A 20,743-nucleotide genomic window follows, 5' to 3' on the forward strand; every position below is an offset into this window, starting at 1 on the left:
TAAAATACGTAGCATCCTAACTACACGTTACGACATTGACATCCTTATATCTATGAGACTGAACCATGTAGGGCCTTAAAAATGAAGATTCCAAAAGAAAAGTTTCATAAGAACAACAATCTAAAATGACATTAAAGAAATTAAAAAAAGTGACAAAAACACACTAGTGTAAACGGGGCCTCAGATATCTTTAACACTTCTTGAATTAAAGACATTTAAATTTTGTTTTCGGCATTCAGAGAGAGGTGTTGTATTCAATTGTTTTGATACAGGGAAATAAGATGTATTTCTAGTTTCAGTGCTATTTGTTCTTCAGAAATTCTTCTTTAAAAACAATATCTATAAGCTGTTTAAAGGAGTTGCCTACATTTGGTTCTTGACCATTGAAATGGGGAAAATTCAACAATTTGGACATGGAGTCACATTGGGGTCCCAATATCTATATGACTGAACTAGGGACTATTTAATTCATGATAAGGGGGCATATAAAACAGACAAACGTTAGACAAACGTTATGAATAGACTTCAAGGAAAAAATTCAATGCTACAAAAGTAGAATATGCCTCATTTAAAGGAGTTAATTGCCATATAGCTATGTAGTCTGTACTTCCTGTCTGGGTGAGAACTGTTGAACTTTGTGTGCTCGAATCCTCACGGAGACAGAAGAAGATCCTACAGGAGGTGGATGGTATTCTATACAGCGTGTCTATACATGCAGACCTAAACCTCCCTTCTCAGGTCTCCACCACACACTTCCTCCTGAAAGCAGTGATCGCGTCAAACACTCCCCTCTTCCTCGGGCCACGGAAATACTTCTAATGGGGGCTTCTGAAAGTGTAAATTAAGAGGAGGTATAGTTGTGCTAACGACAGCAAAATGCTCATGCATACGTGCACTCACAAGCAGAGACCTCCAGATGGGGGATTGTGGAGCATTTCTGTAATACAGCATTTAGTGGTGTCTGATATAGTAAAGAATAACTACTATGGCACATTCTTAGGGATAAGTATTACATTTCAGCACATAACTCATCCCACACTGCTTGAGCTACAGACATGAATTATACCTCAGTATCACTTTCCTGAAACGATAATAAAATGGGAAAAACCTTACACTGACTTACACTGAAGGAGGGACAAAGAGACTTGGGGGTGGACTCAGGGATAAATATTTAACCATTAACAACCTGTTTTTGTATTACAGTAATAACAATGCGATTTTTCCATTATGGTAATGAGAATTGGTGAATGGTGAACTAAAACAAAGTGGGGAAAAAAATTAAACCTAAATCGTAATATTAAAAAAACTAAAAGAAAAAAAAAAAAAAAAAAAAAAAACTTAAAATGTAATTTAAAAATATGAATACAAATATTAATAAAAAGTATAATAATATAGCTATAAATAATACTAACATAACTGCGCAAAACACAATTTCTTTCATTTGATATAATGGTGAAACCTTACCCAGACACGTTCTTAGAAATTCACCTTGAAATATAGTGTGCACGTCATAAATATTCATTATAGAACTTTTATTATGGTGCTTTTTTGTCTCATTATATAGAAAAGAGCTTAGTGAACATTCTTCAAAATGTATTCTTTGTGTACCACGAAAGATAGAATGGCATAAAAATTTCGAATGGGTGAGTAAATTATTGTCATTTAGGATTGAAATACCCAGGGGTGCGTTTCCTAAAAGCATCAAATTTAATTTACGTATTTTAGTTTTTCAAAAATTAAAGCGCCATTTTAGAAGAGTGCGCATGTACGTACATGCTCTAGTCTAGAATATAAGAAACAGACTAAGATTGAATCTGGAAATAAAGCAAAATAACTGAGAAAAAAGGAGAATTAGTCTTCAGATGCCATGTCCGCAATTTTAGCAAAAACATTAATTCATTAATTCAATCTCAAATGGATTAATTAAAAGAACTTATTGCTGCACCACCTTCGTGACATCATTTACCAATGTGGTTGAACTACAAATTTGAGAAAGTACAGTTTTCGGGAAACAGGCGTGACTAGCTATTTGATTTCTTTAAAGGTGCCCTAGAATTAAAAATGTAATTTATCTTGGCATAGTTAAATAACAAGAGATCAGTACATGGAAATGACATACAGTGAGTCTAAAAATTCCATTGTTTCCTCCTTGTGTAAATCTCATTTGTTTAAAAGACCTCTGAAGAACAGGCGAATCTCAACATAACGCCCCCAATATTTGCATATGCCAGCTCATGTTCAAGCATTAGACAAAGGCAGAACGTCTGGATGTGCACTGCTGAATCATCAGACTAGGTAAGCAAGCAAGAAAAACAGCGAAAAAAATGGCAGATGGAGCAATAATAATTGATATGATCCATGATATCGTGATATTTTTAGTGATATTTGTAAATTGTCTTTATAAATGTTTCGTTAGCATGTTGCTAATGTACTGTTAATTGTGGTTAAAGTTACCATTGTTTCTTACTGTATTCACGGAGACAAGAGCCGTCACTATTTTCATTTTTAATCACTTGCAGTCTGTATAATGCATAAACACAACTTCATTCTTTATAAATCTCTCCAACAGTGTGTAATGTTAGCTTTAGCCACGGAGCACTACCAAACTCATTCAGAATCAAAATGTAAACATCCAAATAAATACCATACTTACACGATTAGACATGCTGCATAACGAACACTTTGTAAAGATCCATTTTGAGTGTTATATTAGCTGTATGAACTTTATGCTGTTTATGCTGTTTAAGGCAAGCGCAAGCTCCGTGGGCGGGGAGCACAAGATTTAAAGGGGCTGCAGCCTGAATCGGTGCATAGTTAATGATGTCCAAAATAGGCAGTTAAAAAAATTTAATTTAAAAAAAATCTATGGGGTATTTTGAGCTGAAACTTCACAGACACATTCAGGGGACACCTTAGACTTATAATACATCTTGTAAAAAAACGTTCAATGGCACCTTTAACGATGCATCGTATTAGTTTTGATGAGTTACATCACTGCTACTACCCCAGAACAGTTTTCTATCATCAGCTGCAGAATTGCAGTGCTCTGGAGTTCCTAGAAGAAACAGCAACGGCACAGAGGACTAGAACCCAGGCCAAGCTTTCTCTCTGAACGGTCCAAAAAAGCTGCAGAGCCATCTGGCACAGGCTCACACACACTGGTAGAGTGGCAGCCACAAAAACACATGGGGGCCTCCACCCACTCACCAAACACACCCATATATACACGCAACAAACCAAATATCAACATTCACCAAACACTTCAAAATACATACTGATCTTGTGCCAACATTTCCACACACACACACACACACACACATAATCTCTCACAGAGAGCTAATTCCAAAAATCCCTTTTCATCAAACAAAAATGTCAAATACACTTACTTGCACACACAAGCCAAGCACCATATTTACTCATACACCTATGAAACCCTTAGACACACACAAAGCAAACTCCCAAAACCTACATTCACCAAACAAACTTGCCAAACACTTACTAGCGCACAGATAGGAAGCCAAATACCCACATTCACACACACCACAGAGAGGACTGTACAAACAGTCTTTCCAGGGATTTAATGACCTGATATGCTCAAAGTATTGAGCATGTGTAATTAACTTCACTCTTACTTGTTCTCATTACTGGCATCATATCGGGGCATGGGATCCATGTCATTACCGTTCACATCATAACTGGCCTCGTTATCCTACAAACAGATCAAAAGCAAAAAAAAAAAAACACATGAGAAAATATTCAAAAGTGGATTTGTCCACCCATTACATTCATGTGCCAGTTAGGACAGTTTAAAACATGCTAAAATTGAACAACGAAGTACATGATTTTTGGACTTTTACATGTGAATGGCCTTTTTGTAATAAAGGGGACATGTACTTCCAGGACAGAGCTTATATAAACACAAAAACAACAGTCAATAATATACAAACAGACTCAGCTTGCGTGCTTTTATTTTGTTCACTTGCTCTGATCCAAAACCTACTTTGCATCCGAAATTGCATACTGTATTCTAGGCACTACATTTAGTTTGAAACTTTTTTTGTGACCGCTGAACAGTACATTCTACATAGTAGAATGAAATTCGGATGTACTACATCCGCCATGCTGTTACTGTCATGTGACCTACAGCATCACTTGCGTCGCTCCACCGCAATTCACAAATCCTCTCCCGTGGCCTCATGGGATGGTAAAGTGCCCACTGAACGCGCACTTCAGAATCTCGGCCGAAATAGGTCATCCGGGTACTATTTGCCTACTATTTTTTGAATAAAATTTTTTCAGACATAACTACTCTGTAGGCGTACGATTTTGCGCATACTATATAGTAAGGACGGGCTCGATTTTGCCTCGTACCTGAGGCTATTAATGCAATCATAGTTGTGCTAAAAAAATGCTACAAAAGGTTGACATCTCAGTAATATTAATACCTCATTTTAACTAAATTCTAAGGCAGCATCACATGTATCCCAGAAGGCATTGCAATGAACTCAACTGGGGCAAAATCCAAGAGATCCGATGAGCCGAGAGAAACAATTACAAATAAATGTACATTCCATTCATAGTGAGAAGTATCAATAAAAATAGCTCAGTGAAATGAGAATGGATCGTTTTACCCAATCCTACAGTATGCAATGTGTTTTTATTAGTGCTGTCAAACAATTAATCACGTCCAAAATAAAATTTGTGTTTATAATAGTATTATATATATATATATATATATTTATTATATATATATATATATATATATATATATTTTTATATATAAAAATAATGTGGGTGTACTGAATATTTCTTTTATTTATGTATAAATAGACAACACGCATGTAAATATTTAACAAAAATATTTTATATTTATATATAAAATATTTATATGCAATATAAATTATACAAACCCGATTCCAAAAAAGTTGGGACACTATACAAATTGTGAATAAAAACAATGCAATGATGTGGAAGTTTCAAATTTCTATATTTTATTCAGAATACAACATGGATGATATATCAAATATTTAAACTGAGAAAATGTATCATTTTAAGGGAAAAATAAGTTGATTTTAAATTTCATGGCATCAACACATCTCAAAAAAGTTGGGACAAGGCCATGTTTACCACTGTGTGGCATCCCCTCTTCTTTTTATAACAGTCTGCAAACGTCTGGGGACTGAGGAGACAAGTTGCTCAAGTTTAGGAATGTTGTCCCATTTTTGTCTAATACAGGCTTCTAGTTGCTCAACTGTCTTAGGTCTTCTTTGTCGCATCTTCCTCTTTATGATGCGCCAAATGTTTTCTATGGGTGAAAGATCTGGACTGCAGGCTGGCCATTTCAGTACCCGGATCCTCCTCCTACACAGCCATGATGTTGTAATTGATGCAGTATGTGGTCTGGCACTGTCATGTTGGAAAATGCAAGGTCTTCCCTGAAAGAGACAACGTCTGGATGGGAGCATATGTTGTTCTAGAACTTGGATATACCTTTCAGCATTGATGGTGCCTTTCCAGATGTGTAAGCTCCCCATGCCACACGCATTCATGCAACCCCATACCATCAGAGATGCAGGCTTCTGAACTGAGCGCTAATAACAACTTGGGTTGTCCTTGTCCTCTTTAGTCCGGATGACATGGCGTCTTTTTTCCAAAAAGAACTTCAAATTTTGATTAGTCTGACCACAGAACAGTTTTTCACTTTGCCACAGTTCATTTTAAATGAGCCTTGGCCCAGAGAAAAAGCCTGCGCTTCTGGATCATGTTTAGATATGGCTTCTTTTTTGACCTATAGAGTTTTAGCCGGCAACGGTGAATGGCACGGTGGATTGTGTTCACCGACAATGTTTTCTGGAAGTATTCCTGAGCCCATGTTGTGATTTCCATTACAGTAGCATTCCTGTATGTGATGCAGTGCCGTCTAAGGGCCCGAAGATCACGGGCATCCAGTATGGTTTTCCTGCCTTGATCCTTACGCACAGAGATTGTTCTCTAAATCTTTGGATGATATTATGCACTGTAGATGATGATAACTTCAAACTCTTTGCAATTTTTCTCTGAGAAACTCCTTTCTGATATTGCTCCACTATTTTTCGCCGCAGCATTGGGGGAATTGGTGATCCTCTGCCCATCTTGACTTCTGAGAGACACTGCCACTCTGAGAGGCTCTTTTTATACCCAATCATGATGCCAATTGACCTAATAAGTTGCAAATTGGTCCTCCAGCTGTTGCTTATATGTATATTTAACTTTTCCGGCCTCTTATTGCTACCTGTCCCAACTTTTTTGGAATGTGTTGCTCTCATGAAATGAGCCAATATATATATATATATATATATATAGTTGTTATCCATGATAGCATTTCTCTGACTGAATATTGAAAGATTGATTACGTTGGTCAGAAAAGAGAAAGATTCTTCTTTGCTATTACTCCCTCAGCCTTTGTATTAAAAACACTCAAGCAGCAGCGGTAACTAATTTTCTGAATTTTAAGGCCAAGGTAATAAAATACAAAAAAAAAATTAAAAAAAATAATGAAAACCTTTGCTAGATTTACAATGTTATTAACTGCCATAACAGTCTATGCAAAGGACCCATTAGAATCAGTTGCAGGTTAAGCCTCCTGTCCATAGCGCTATTTATGTGGATATGTAGAGTGTTCCAAATCGTTTACTTAAGGTTCCATGACAGTTAGGATGCAGGACATTTTTGTTTTGATGCATTTTTGCATTCAAACACGCAAGACGCAGGGCAGTGGAATGGAAAAAAGGTCTAGAAGTTGAACTTCTTTTAACTTGAGCTACATGCTGCAAAGGATGAAAGATGCGAGTGCAACTGTCAAACATGTCTGTCTAGCAAATGTTTACACAAAAAAACAAGCAGCACAGTGGATTACAAAAATGTGCTCTGTGTGAACGACCCTTACAAGGCAGCTGCCTATGTAGTCAGCAAATTGGCTCGCTGGAACAAAGCAAGTATATTAGAATAGCAAACTGACATTATGCTCCTACTATTTCTTTATATCTTAATATATTATTACTTATATGTCTGTATGCAAGGAATGTATGCAAGAATTCCATTTTAAAGAACAGTAGAGATACACTTACATAGTTCTGTATGAGATCTGGGTGGTTCCTCTCGATACCGTCATCCAGAATGGTAACCACCACATCCTTCCCCGTGTAGCCTCTCTTCCAAGCGCCCACGATATTCATGTCAGACTGACAGTTATGGATGTTATCATTACAGTGCTGCACAGACAGAGTGACAATGGAGGACGTGAAAAATCTAATTAGGTAGAGGGTTACATACACTTTTAGGAAAATTTTTAGGAAGATTAGGAAGATTTTTAAAGAAATTAATACTTTTATTCAGCAAGGATGCATTAAGTTGATCAAAGGGGCAGTAAAGACATTTATAATGTTACAAAAGATTTCCATGTCAGATAAATTAGTTGGTTGTGTTTTTTTTTTTTTTTACTTTCTATTCATGAACACATTACAGCACAGCACAACTGTTTTCAATATTGATAACAATAGAAAATGTTTGTTGAGCACCAAATTAGCATATTAGAATGATTTCTGAAGGATCGTGTGACACTGGCTGCTAAAAATTCAGCTTTGCCATTACAGGAATAAATGACATTTTAAAATATATTCAAATTTTATATATATATATATATATATATATATATATATATATATATATATATATATATATATATATATATATATATATATATATATATATATAATATTATATTATATTATATATTATATTATATTATATATATTAGTATAGTATAGTATCGTATAGTATAGTATAGAAAATGTTTTTGAAGAAATGCCATAAATGAATTTAGTGCTTACATAAATGTAAATTAAATTTGAAGCTTCTGAATATTATTATAGATTTTTTTTAAAAAGTACAGGGTGAATTCAAACCCACGTCTCCCACAGCTCAATGGTGTCTGAAGCAGTAAAACAGTAAAATCCTGGCTATTTTTGGAAAAGATCCCAAGCACGTGGTAAAAAGCAAACGTTATTTTTAAAACCTATCTCTGTAAATTACTGCATCCTTTCCTTGTGTATCTCAGACACTGTTATTACATGCGTCACATGGAACTAAATGTACAGTTTCATTGGGCCTAGAGTTGGAATTAGACCCCATCCTGGAAAGTCAAGTTTATTTGCTCCCAAAGTACAACTCACAGGTCAACAAGAGAAACCCGAGCCAAATGGATGCATTCAGGTCAAAGTATTAATGTTATCTGAGCCATATTAACCATTGACAGAGCTGTAACAAATCCATTAGAGAACAAACGCTTAGTTCACTCTCACCGTTTCGGTCTAAGCTATAAATACGGTCGTAGACAGCAAGTGATGACAACCGATGCTATGTGTGCTACGCCTCAAGGTTTCAGTAGCAGCCAAAGTGCAACCTTTTGTACATTCCGGTAAATCTGAATGCCGTTTATCATGCGAAAAGCAAGGATGTCTTCACATTCCTTACGTGCTGATGTACCAAACCACTGACTCTCGTGAGCTGAGGAACATGACAGCTATGAAAACAAGAGCCTGTTTGTACAATTACCTCACTGAAAATATCTCCGCTAGACGTTATGTTAGAGCTTACAAGTTCGAGGTATCTCTCTGGGTGGTTTTCAAACTCTGCTAATCTGGTGTGACAGGCATGGTTTCCTTTGAGCGTTCAAACTGACAAATTTGTTTTAGTTAAAAACACCAAAGTTTTACTACCTGCCATTACGATTTAGTGAAAAGAGGTCTTAAAAAGCAGAAGATTGGCTTGGTTCGGCACTTAACTAAACACAACACGTGCACAATATTGTCTTTAATGAAAGCATTCGCAACATTTCAATTCTGGAATGGGCAGTATAGCTGACTTCAACAGAATATTAAGCAGCAAATAACATATCTGTCAGGATTTGAAGTTAATTTATGATTTGACTGGATCTCATAATATAATAGGTAATATAATAATATAATATAATCCCCTAAGTTTCTTCCTCATCAGAAAATGATTCCTCATTTTACCCTGCTGACATTAGAAGGAATAATATGCATTGCGAAAAAAGCTTCACAAATATATTGCACAGAATAATTTCCCCTGTCCCTGTGGCTTTTCTTACATCAGCAGAAAAGAAAAGCCGTTTCTAAGGCAAAGAAAGTAAATACATTTTAATGAATACCAACATGATTTTTCCCCCTTTCAGAATAAAATGAAGACCTTGGTTGAACATTTTAACTATAGTGCCACAATTTTTTTTGCAGTAGACTGAGAAATTATATAAACCATGACAATGATCAAGACTTCACAAGAACGATTTACAACATGTTGAGAATACTCACTATATACCACATACTGCTCCATTTAGCATCATTGAAGTAAATGGAGTTGGACTGGACCATACTGGATTGTACAGGACCAGGATATGAGGGTTTATAATCTCGCTTTATTCTCCTCTTCACGACCTGCTGTTGCACCCATTCCACCTGAGAAAGAATGAGAAGAAATCCTTTAGGAATGGACAAACACAAACAGTCTTCTGGTTAAATGAAAGATGGTTACTGGAAAACAGTATTGGGAAACATCCGATACAGTTTTTATGTATTAAAATCAACATAAAATAAAGGCACACATGCTACCATGATGTATACACATTACACATTTAAAAATATATATATATATATATATATATATTTCACTGCAGCAATACAATAGTGAAAAAAAAAGCTTCTTGGCATTAAAGTAATGAGAATGAGGAAAATATGCTTAATTATGAAGAAAAAAAAAAAATCTCAAAACAAAAATTCTTAATATAAAGTACCAACATGCTTCATGCATAAAATCATCTTATTTTTTTCTTTCAATATTGGTGTGAAATATGACCATTCTTTTGTTTTTTTGAAGGGATATTTCACCAAAAACTATTATTCACAACTTACATTTACTTTTATTCATCTCCATTTATGTCGTTCCAAACCTTGTACGATTTTCTCTCCTCCACTTACTGCACTATATACAGTTTTGGTCTGTCTATATATTTGTGGCCAGTTACGAGACACCGATAGTTTTTGAAAACAATGATGTCAAACCTGAAGAGACATGTCTTGACACACCATATTTCAGTGAATACACAAATGTAAATGAGATTTGAGAGCTACGGAGGAAAATAATTTTAGAGCCCTTTTTGGTCACCATTCACTTTCACTGTATGGAAAAGTGCAGCATGAACAAACTGCTAAGTATCTCCTTTTGTGTTCCACAAAAGAAAGACAATCCAATGTGTTTTGAACATTACGGCGAGTAAAAAATTACAGAACTTTAATTTTTGGATAAAACAACACAACACAACAGTGTGAATACGCAAAACGTTGTTTATGAGCGGAACCATTTACTCGCTTTGCATTGTTGTGCAACAGTTGTTTTGGATATACTGAGTTCTATTCATTGATGAGCAAGATCAGGAGTCCATATAGACCATAGAACACACAGGTGTGGGGTTGTCATAGTGACAGCCTGACCTTTGGCTCCATGGAGATGAAGCTGTGTGTGCCTCTGCTGAAAAGCGTCGACCTTTTTATCGTCCGGCTGTGGAAGAAATGGTAGTAGTCCTTCAGATCACCAATCTACAGGAGCAACACACAAAACTGTAATTTACTGCATTGCAAACAAAGATAGACATACATTATACCTCCACATCACAAAATATCAGGTTGCGAAATGAGAATCCAAACACAGCGCCATACTAAGCAACTAAAAAGAGCAAATCGGGTCAGTTACATCTAATATGTAACAATATCGGTATGATTAAAAAAGTGAGAGCTACAGCAATATTCACCAGAGACACGTTGAGACTGGCTCATATCATTAATTATTTAGAATGTCATTGACTGGAGATTGGTTACTCAAGAGGCTGTATCACTTTCCACTAAACAGATTCATTTGACAAGTGCAAAAACACTAGGCAGCCATGACACATTCTCCACAGACTACTGTACTCCATAGGGATACATAAGTCTGCCATAAAAAACAATGACTCTTGAAGCCAACGATAAGCCTTGCCAGATTACAGTCAGTCAAATGGGCTTGTAAAGCAACTGCTTCAAAATTCAATTGATGTAGGGGAAACTTCTGGGTTTATAAATAGCATCTTATACTTTCTTTTAGTTCACAAACACATAATCTACAACTGGCTCCAAATGCAATCTCACATTCCAGGATCCTATAGCAGACTCCCACAGGAGAACATGATGAGTTGCAAAGTTCAGGAGTGTTTAAACTTTCATAAATTGTTACTTTGGATGTGACAACCTCGCAGTTGAGGAAGGAACTCTTAGCTGGCACAATAAGTCGAGATGAACGATAAGATAGCACATTGTGAAATCAGAGATTGAACACAGTTGCGGCGAAATCTCTAACCACATGGCAGATCTGAGATCTGCAGTAAAGAGCAAAGTTTAAGACCATAAACTTACATTAACCTATTATTTATTTAAATGCACCAGCATTTTTTTTACGATCAAAGTACTAACTGGATAACGAAACATATCATTAAACTAAATTATTATGAAGACTTTCTTGCTCCCGGGAAGAAGATGAAACTGAATTGAGGCCAAGGCATTTTATGCCACATAATGCAGTTCTTGACTTCTAAAAAACTTGGCTTGACCAATTAAAAACCAGACTTGGCTGTAAAAGGCTGCATTATGAATAAATTTAACATATTTCATTTTCTTAAAACATACAGTATGAAACATTAACTTTTTTAGCCTTTGTAACGTTACAGTGAATGTTACATGTCATGAATCCTGCTGAAGATGCATGTCATGTGTGACCTGAGTTCGTTACTTATCGTTTTCAAATACAAAAGTACACCTTTGCTAGCATTCATAACTAACAGAAAATAGTAGACTGACACAAGGTGGTAGATCCAAGCAGTAAAGTTTCAAAAACACCTGTTGTTGTTGTTGGGAGTCACTAGAGACCTATTTGTTCCCTGGATTTTACTCTGAGAATTGGATATTCTTGGGCTAAAACGAGTCTTCAGGCACATTCACGAAGATTTGAATCTTCAAAACATAAATTCAGCATTCTCAACTATCACAACACAACATGTAAAACTTTGTGAAACTTGCGTAAAGCTTCCAGCCTTGACGTTTGAACTTCAATCAAAGTGATAACACACTTGAACTGATGGGAAAGAGCTTTGGACCGCAAATACTATGAAATAACACGTGAGTTTCTTCCAAACATCTTTGTGCAGGACACACTTACCTGGCCCAGGTTTCTATACCCATATTTATTGGCGATATGCTCTGCTTGCTCAGGTCCGCCGGCTATCCGAACAGCCCAGTGGTTGGTGTAAATCCGAGCTTTGCACGGAGAAGACGAGAAAAAAACCAAGCACAGCGAAACCAGGACGCACGGGAGGCTGTTCAAAACCATCTTTCGCCCTCTCTCTCTCTCCTCGACTCTCCCCAGCACCCCCGGTTTAGGAAAACAACCAAACTTCGTCTCGCCGTTCAGTGGGGATTCTCATAGAAGTGTCGCTTGAGCTCCACATATACTCAACAGAGGGTGAGCGCAGGATTTAAACTGGATACGAGCCTCCGAACGCTTCAGCCTGCAGCGCATCGGCCGCACACACTCCGACGCCACAGAGAGAGAGACGCAAGAGTCTGTTTGCACAGCTTTGGCTTGATTTGTTCTCTCAAGACAGTGCCGTTACTTCTGCCTTTATTTTGTAAAGTGGAGATAGGGCTCTAGCGCCTCCCTCAAATAACTACAGAGAGAGTCGGGAGAGTACGGACAACGAGCCGTGTGGGGTTACCGGGGATCCGCAGGGTCTTAAAGACACACCGCGTTCCATCAACACAGATCCGGCTGCGTTGTGACATTTATCACAAAGATGAGATTCCCAGATCCCTCTGTGAAGATAGTGACAAATTATACAGTTTTGGTTTTTCTGTATATTTGTGGGCAGTAATGTAGTTTTATAACAAGTATTACATTTATTAGTTTGTTCCAGTCTTCAAATTTCATTAGACATAGGGGTGCTTAAATTTAATATAACAGCACTGGGTTGTTTCCCAGTGTTTTGTTGGAAGGCGATTTCTCTCGCCAGTGTGCAGAAAACCTGGAGTAGAGTTGGAAAACACAGAATGATTACACAATGCTTTGATGCTTTTTTCCCCACTCCATTTTTAAAGGGATAGTTCACCCAAAAATGAAAATGTGATGTTTATCTGCTTACCCCCAGGGTATCCGAGATGTAGGTGACTTTGTTTCTTCAGTAGAACACAAATGATGATTTTTAAAGGGTTAGTTCACCCAAAAATGAAAATTCTGTCATTTCTTACTTACCCTCATGCCGTTCCACACCCGTAAGACCTTCGTTGATCTTCGGAACGCAAATTAAGATATTTTTGTTGAAATCCGATGGCTCCGTGAGGCCTACATAGGGAGCAATGACATTTCCTCTCTCAAGATCCATAAAGGTACTAAAAACATATCTAAATTAGTTCATGTGAGTACAGTGGTTCAATATTAATATTATAAAGCGACGAGAATATTTTTGGCGTGCCAAAAAAAAAAAAAAAAAAAGATGATGCCCGATTTCAAAACACTGCTTCATGAAGCTTCGGAGCACAAATGAATCAGTGTGTTGAATCAGCTGTTTGGAGCGCCAAAGTCACGTGATTTCAGCCATTGGCAGTTTGACACGCGATCTGATTCATAACGCTCCGAAGCTTCCAGTGTTTTGAAATCGCCATCACTAAATAAGTTATTTTGGTTTTTTTTGGCACACCAAAAATATTCTTGTCGCTTTATAATATTAATATTGAACCACTGTACTCACATGAACTGATTTAAATATGTTTTTAGTACATCAATGGATCTTCAGAGAGGAAATGTCCCTATGCAGGCCTCACCGAGCCATGGGATTTCAACTAAAATATCTTAATTTGTGTTCTGAAGGTTAACGAAGGTCTAACGGGTGTGGAACGGCATGAAGGTGAGTAATAAATGACAGAATTTTAATTTTTGGGTGAACTAACCCTTTAACTCCAACCGTTGCCGTCTGTCAGTCGTATAATGCATGTCAATGGGAATTCCATCTATAAGAGTCAAAAAAACATGCACAGACAAATCCAAATTAAACCCCGCGGCTTGTGACGACACATTGATGTCCTAAAACACGAAATGATTGGTTTGTGCGAGAAACCGAACAGTATTTATATATTTTTTTACCTCTAATACACCACTATGTCCAACAGCCTTGAGGATCCGGTTGGTGAGGTCTGAAAACACGCTCCGATGCCAGAAGTGATCTCTTGCATGTATATATCAATGAGTGCGAGCAATCACTTCCGGATTCAGACCTCACTACACAACAATAACGATAAGGACACAATGGAATGATATTGTTGGAGTCAGTTTCAGGACGTTTTTTCCAGCTGATGAACAATAAAGTCATTGACAGCCAATAGATTCCAGCTGACTTGTGCATTTACAGCTGCAGACACATAGCTGAAGCGCGACTGTACTGTAATAAACAGAACATTTTCTTCAGTCGGCGTTCTTGGTGTGAATGGGCCTGTTCCAGTTCCTGTATTGCTAAGTGACATGCAACGCTTGATGCTTTGGCTTATTTTGGGACTATTTTCCTTTGCGGAGAGACAATTAATAGGCCTACAAACTGGCCAAGATTTTGGTCTGAAATATTAAATATTGCCAATTAACTTTTTATTTTAGAGCAACATCACATTCACAGAGTTTCAGCATGACTGCTTACAGCTGAATCACAGCCCAGTCATATTGTGAGAATGATATTGTTTATTGTTGACATTCATCATCCTTCAGTCAAGTTGTTTTTCTGTACATACCAACTAAACACATTGTTTGCCTTGTTGTTTACTTCGAGTCCATAACATTCTGTCCATAAACTTGTGACTTACAGATCTATGGTGGTGGGCTGCTTATAATTATTCCTCTCACAGTCGCATCCGCTCGTCACCAGACATACTTTTGATGGCATCATTATGTGGCGAGCGTTACGCGTCGCTTTCATTCACGTCATGATTGATTGATCTTTGTTTTGGTTATCCCTCCGCGCTCTGTTCCGTTTGCAGTACAAGTGCGAATCAGCATAATTGCACTAATTACGGCCAATTTCTCCGTGAATGGAGCCGCTGTCAAATCCGACAACAGACGAGGGACAAGAATATCTCACGGTCCTTATAAACGAGATGAAAGGGGGACGAAAACACCCCGTGAACACGCCATTGAGCGCGAGAGCAGGATTGCAATTTAAAGCACCGAGGGAGGAGGAGAAAAGGGGGAACATGCGGAGATTTTAGAGAGGAATCAAGTACCCAGCTCACGGATGTAGCGGGCAACCCCATTCAGCGCGTCGCTTCTCTACCGGGGGGCGCAAATTCCGCTTGACAGCCATTACCCTGCGAGCCCGAGTCGCCCCCCTTCAAGTGTCTTTCTCTGAGAACAGTTACCAGCGTGCATTCCTTCTGCTGCAATTAAGCCTTTATTTATCACCTCTTCAGAGCTGAGTAAACAAACGTAATGTGCGGAAATCACTGGATAATTATTATCCCAGGGTGCGAATTATGGGGGTTTGGGGGGGTCTGACCCCCCTAATTAAGGCTTGAACCCTTGAAGTATATATTATTATTATTTTTATCTAGGCCTGTTTATTTATTTTTTACAAATAAGTATTCAACGTTTCAGTACACACAAAGTTAAATTACAAAGAAAGGCTGGAATACACTGACTGTACACTGTAAAAAAAATATATATTTTCATGATTTGCTATCAAAACATTATTTATTTTGTCAAATCAACTAAGATAATTAATGTGGTTCAGATAACATAAATATTTTGAGTTTCTGTTGAGTAAACCAATTGCCTTCATTGTATTAACTCAAATTTTTAATTTCAATGAACTCAAAATTTTACGGCAACCAGGTAACTTAATTTTTTAAGTTAAACCAACAATTTGTACAGTGTAGGCTTCGACTTTTATATATAATGATATATAATCGAGTCGAAACAGACTCCAGTATGTATGTATATATATATATATATATATATATATATATATATATATATATATATATATATATATATATATATATATTAGCTTATCTAGCTCGGGGCTCTGTTTTTCTCTGTAAACATGTAAATTCAGGCAAGTAAACAATGTGATTTAAAATCTGTTTCAGTTTTAAAATGAAGTCGCGTCGCTGTGAATATAGGCTACATTCAAAAAGATAGTGTCAATATTTATCACTGTTTTATAGACTGACAAATATATTGCATCTATCTATCTATCTATCTATCTATCTATCTATCTATCTATCTATCTATCTATCTATCTATCTATCTATCTATCTATATCTATCCATTTGACCCCATTGACTTTAATAATAAGGACAATACAGTTTAAATGTTGTTCAAAATAGATTCTCTTATGTTCTGTAGAAAAAAGAAAGTCATACAGTTTTGAACAACAAGAAGGTGAGTAAACAAGGACAGAATTTTATTATTAATTATTATTATTAATTATATAAGCCCCCTTTAAAGTCATTGAATAAGTTTTACACTGCCGGTGTAACTCCTCAGACCACCTGACAAGGAGTTCTGTGGCTAATGCATAAAACCCATTTATTCATTTGCGCACCAAATGCAATCAGAGAAGTGGGTCAGCAGCATGTAAAATGAGTTGCCTGGTTGATGCAGTCAAGACTATATTACTTGATAGCTTCTCTAAATTGAATTTATGCAGAGAGGATTTTATGTGCTAAATGCTGATGAGACAGTAGTCAAACATCACACAGGCTGGGCCCATTGACCTGCATATGTGAAAGGGACAGGCAGCCAGAAAACACACAGCAGCAACACAAAAAGGGCTCTGTGGCCCTGATGGCAATGTGGGAGCCCCTCACTGGTCTCACTGGCAGGAGATCATTGTTATTCTCAGCAAATCAGAGCATGGATGACACACAACTTCATTCTTAGAAACATTTTCCCTCTATATACACACACACACACACACACACACACACACACACACACACACACACACACACACACAGAGAGACTACATTATTCTGAGCCAGCCAGCTATTCAGCTGACAGACACTCTTATGCTATAGCAAAGTAAATGAATGCAAACACTGCATCAATTAATGCAAAGCCTCACTGCATCAGAGTAATTAACACTGCAGGCCAGCCCTGTATATGTTGAAGTGGATGAAAATACACAATAGAGAGTGCCATGAAGACTGCAACAGGTCACAGGAGCAGTGTGATACGATGAAGGACGACAATTCATTGCTGTGTGACATAACATGTAATACAACATTTAAAAGGATTATAATTTTGTCTTCATCTGTCTTCACACACACACAAATATTTTTTCAAAAATGTTTTTGTCCATAAGAAAGTCAATGTTGTTTGACTTTCAACATATCTTTTTTGTATGTTTCACAGAAGATATTATATATATATATATATATATATATATATATATATATATATATATATATATATATATATATTTTTTTTTTTTAATTACAAAATAAAACTATATTTGTTTATTTATTTATTCCTCCTTTATATATGGCCTTGTAAAAAAGACCTAATTTCAATAATAATGCAAAAAGATATTGAATCTAGATATAGAATATTTTTTACAATCCTGGTTTCTCATTGGTCAATACTTTCCAGTCATGATATATTCCACAATAAAGTAACAGCTGTGACATCATTGTGAATAGTTATTTTTATTCATTATAAACATTCCGTCACATCAGGGACTGTATTTTCTATTGAAAGGATGCCACATAATTTGCTTAAATGAACATTTGTGTCCCTAATATTTTTATTATACAGTAATTTTTTTACTCACCCCCATGTCATCTAAAATTTTCATGTCTTTCTTTCTTCAGTCAAAAAAAAATGAAGGTTTTTGATGAAAACATTCCAGGATTTTTCTCCATATAGTGGACTTCAATGGAGCCCAAACGGTTGTAGGTCAAAATTACAGTTTCAATGCAGCTTCAAAACGTTCTACATTGTCCCAGACAAGAAATAAGGGTCTTATCTAGAGCAGTGGATCCCAAACCTGTCCTGGAGGACCCTCAGCCCTGCTTCCTCATCTATCACACCTGATTCAACTAATGTGCTCTTTAGTAGAGAAAGCGAGACCTGAAATGGGTGTGTCAGAATAGGGAGACATACAAAATGTGCAGGGCTAATTGCTAATTTGAACTAATTGTTATATACTTGCAGTAGCATATTGTATATGACAATTTAGTTCAAACTTTGACCTGAGGAGGGCAGTAATACACTTAGCAGTGTCTACACTGCCGGAATTCAGATAGAGAAGAAGAAGAGAGCTAGTTCAAGATGAGCATTTATGATTAAAATGTATAAAATTAATTTTTTTTTTTTAGAAAATGATTGATGGTTTCTCTAGATAAGACCCTTATTTCTCGTCTGGGATCGTGTAGAACATTTTGAAGCTGCACTGAAACTGTAATTTTGACCTACAACCGTTTGGGCTCCATTGAAGTCCACTATATAGAGAAAAAACCTGGAATGTTTTCATCAAAAACCTTAATTTCTTTTCGAATGAAAAAAGAAAGACATAAACATCTTGGATGACATGGGGGTGAGTAAATTATCAGGAAATTTTAATTTGAAAGTGAACTAATCCTTTAAGTCTTAGCCATTTCTATACTCTCAATAAAGCACAACCCATAGCAATAGCATATTGCTTAATTCTATTCTTACATAAGTTTTAAAAATTATAGTGTTTACATAGGCTAGTTGTATCATACTATCATGTTAGCTGAATTGTTTCATAGTGCACTAATTATACAACTGAACCATCCTGTGTTACTTTCCCCCCTCTGACAGTAACATTTAAGCACACTTAATAACACTAACACTGATGCTGGCGCCCTCTAGTGTTCATAACCACACGCGAAACGCTGAGGGACAAAACAACTGAAAAATAAATAAATCATACCCAGATTATGTCAAATTAAAACAATCATTTAAATATAATCAATTGTTATGTGTGTTTTCAGTAGGCATTGCAGAAAAACCAATCCAGCACTTAAAGGATTCATGAGAAAACTGAAATATTGATCTGTACACCAGTTGTTGTATTTTAATTTAACCCCTAAATAATTATTTTTTATTGTGAAACATACAGAATTAGAATCTTGAAACTTAGGTTCACATTTTTTTTTTTAAATTTACTATATGAAGAAGCAGTGTTGTCATAATCACAGCAGAAACACCAGAAGAAATCTAGCCAATATAGTGGTCTATGAATGTTGTGTTGGACAGTGCAGTGAGGGACGTCCAGTCAAAAAGGTACACTGAATGATTTTGGTCTTCATGTCATTGCAAATGGTCTCCAGGGCAGAAGCAATACAGCATCACAGTGTTGTCTGTCATATAAGAGCGACTGAAAATGCGCCACAACAGCACTTCAAACTCCTTGAACAGAACCGGCTTAGACGAGATAAAGCACCTAAGCTAATTCAAGTCTGTAGCCTTTGCCCTGTAAATCTATTAAGGAGATGTTGGTGAGATGTACTAATTCACTTTAACCTTCATGGATATTTTATCGCTTCACAAAACGGATACCAATAACAATGAATAGTTCTACATTAGACACTTGTCTAAATACAGACAGTTGTGTGTGTGTATATATATATATATATATATATATATATAGAGAGAGAGAGAGAGAGAGAGAGAGAATTTTGTCATTTGTGTGTGTGGAGATTCAAAAGTTTAGAAACATTGCTATTTTTAATGTTTTTGAAAGAAGTCTCTCCTACTCATCAAGCCTGCATTTATTTGATCAAAAATACAGAAAAAAATGTAATATTGTAAAATATTATTAAAATTTAAAATAATGGTTTTCTATTATAATATACTTTAAAATATAATTTATGCCTGTGATGCAAAGCTGAATTTTCAGCATCATTAAATCCAGTCTTCAGTGTCACATGATCCTTCAGAAATCATTCTAATATGCTGATTTATTACAAATGTTGTGCTGCTTTATATTTTTTTTATAATGTGATACTTTTTTTCAGGATTCTTTGATGAATAAAAAGTTAAAAAGCAGCATTTATTTAAATTAAATCTTTTGTAAAAAAAAAAATATATATATATATATACAGTACTGTTCAAAAGTTTGGGGTCAGTTTTTTCTTTTTTTTTTTTGGAAGAAATTAATACTTTTTTTTCAGCAAGGATGATACATTTTTTTTTGATAAAAAGTGATAGTAAAGCTTTATATTGTTAGATAATATTTATATTTTGAATAAATGCTGTTCTTTTTGACTATTCATCAATGAATCCAGAAAAAAAGTATCACAGTTTCCAAAAAATATTAAGCAACACAACTGTTTCCAACTTTGTTACTCCACTGAGTATCAAATCAGTATTAGAATGATTTCTGAAGGATCATGTGACACAAAAGACTGAAGTAATGGCTGATGAAAATTCAGCTTTGCATTACTGAAAAAAAAAATTTTGTAAAGTATATTAAAATAGAAAACTATTGTTTTAAATTGTAATAATATTTCACAATATTACTGTTTTTTTCTGTATTTTTGATCAAATAAATGCAGGCTTGCTGAGCATAAGAGGCGTCTTTCAAAAACGTTAAAAA

The 20,743-nt window shown here is 36.0% G+C and overlaps 1 protein-coding gene across 4 annotated transcripts in view; it reads right to left on the bottom strand.

Annotated features, from left to right (window-relative positions):
• pcsk5b (proprotein convertase subtilisin/kexin type 5b) overlaps positions 1–12,827 on the bottom strand; it is a 77,579-nt gene extending 64,752 nt beyond the window's left edge. For 2 of the 4 annotated variants that reach the window (XM_067395278.1, XM_067395280.1), the window contains exons 1-5: positions 12,298–12,821; positions 10,545–10,649; positions 9,369–9,512; positions 7,107–7,250; positions 3,633–3,709 (exon numbers count right to left, since the gene is read on the bottom strand). In XM_067395278.1, the coding sequence (XP_067251379.1) occupies positions 3,633–3,709; positions 7,107–7,250; positions 9,369–9,512; positions 10,545–10,649; positions 12,298–12,468 (641 nt within the window). In that variant the 5' untranslated portion in view covers positions 12,469–12,821. Of the gene's footprint in view, positions 1–3,632; positions 3,710–7,106; positions 7,251–9,368; positions 9,513–10,544; positions 10,650–12,297 lie in introns of all 4 variants that reach the window. The other 2 variants (XM_067395277.1, XM_067395279.1) reach the window with 2 other exon arrangements.
• Between the last annotated feature and the right edge of the window lie 7,916 nt (positions 12,828–20,743).

The sequence above is a fragment of the Chanodichthys erythropterus genome, chromosome 9 (assembly GCF_024489055.1).
Source record: "Chanodichthys erythropterus isolate Z2021 chromosome 9, ASM2448905v1, whole genome shotgun sequence".
In the NCBI taxonomy this organism is placed as follows: domain Eukaryota; kingdom Metazoa; phylum Chordata; class Actinopteri; order Cypriniformes; family Xenocyprididae; genus Chanodichthys; species Chanodichthys erythropterus.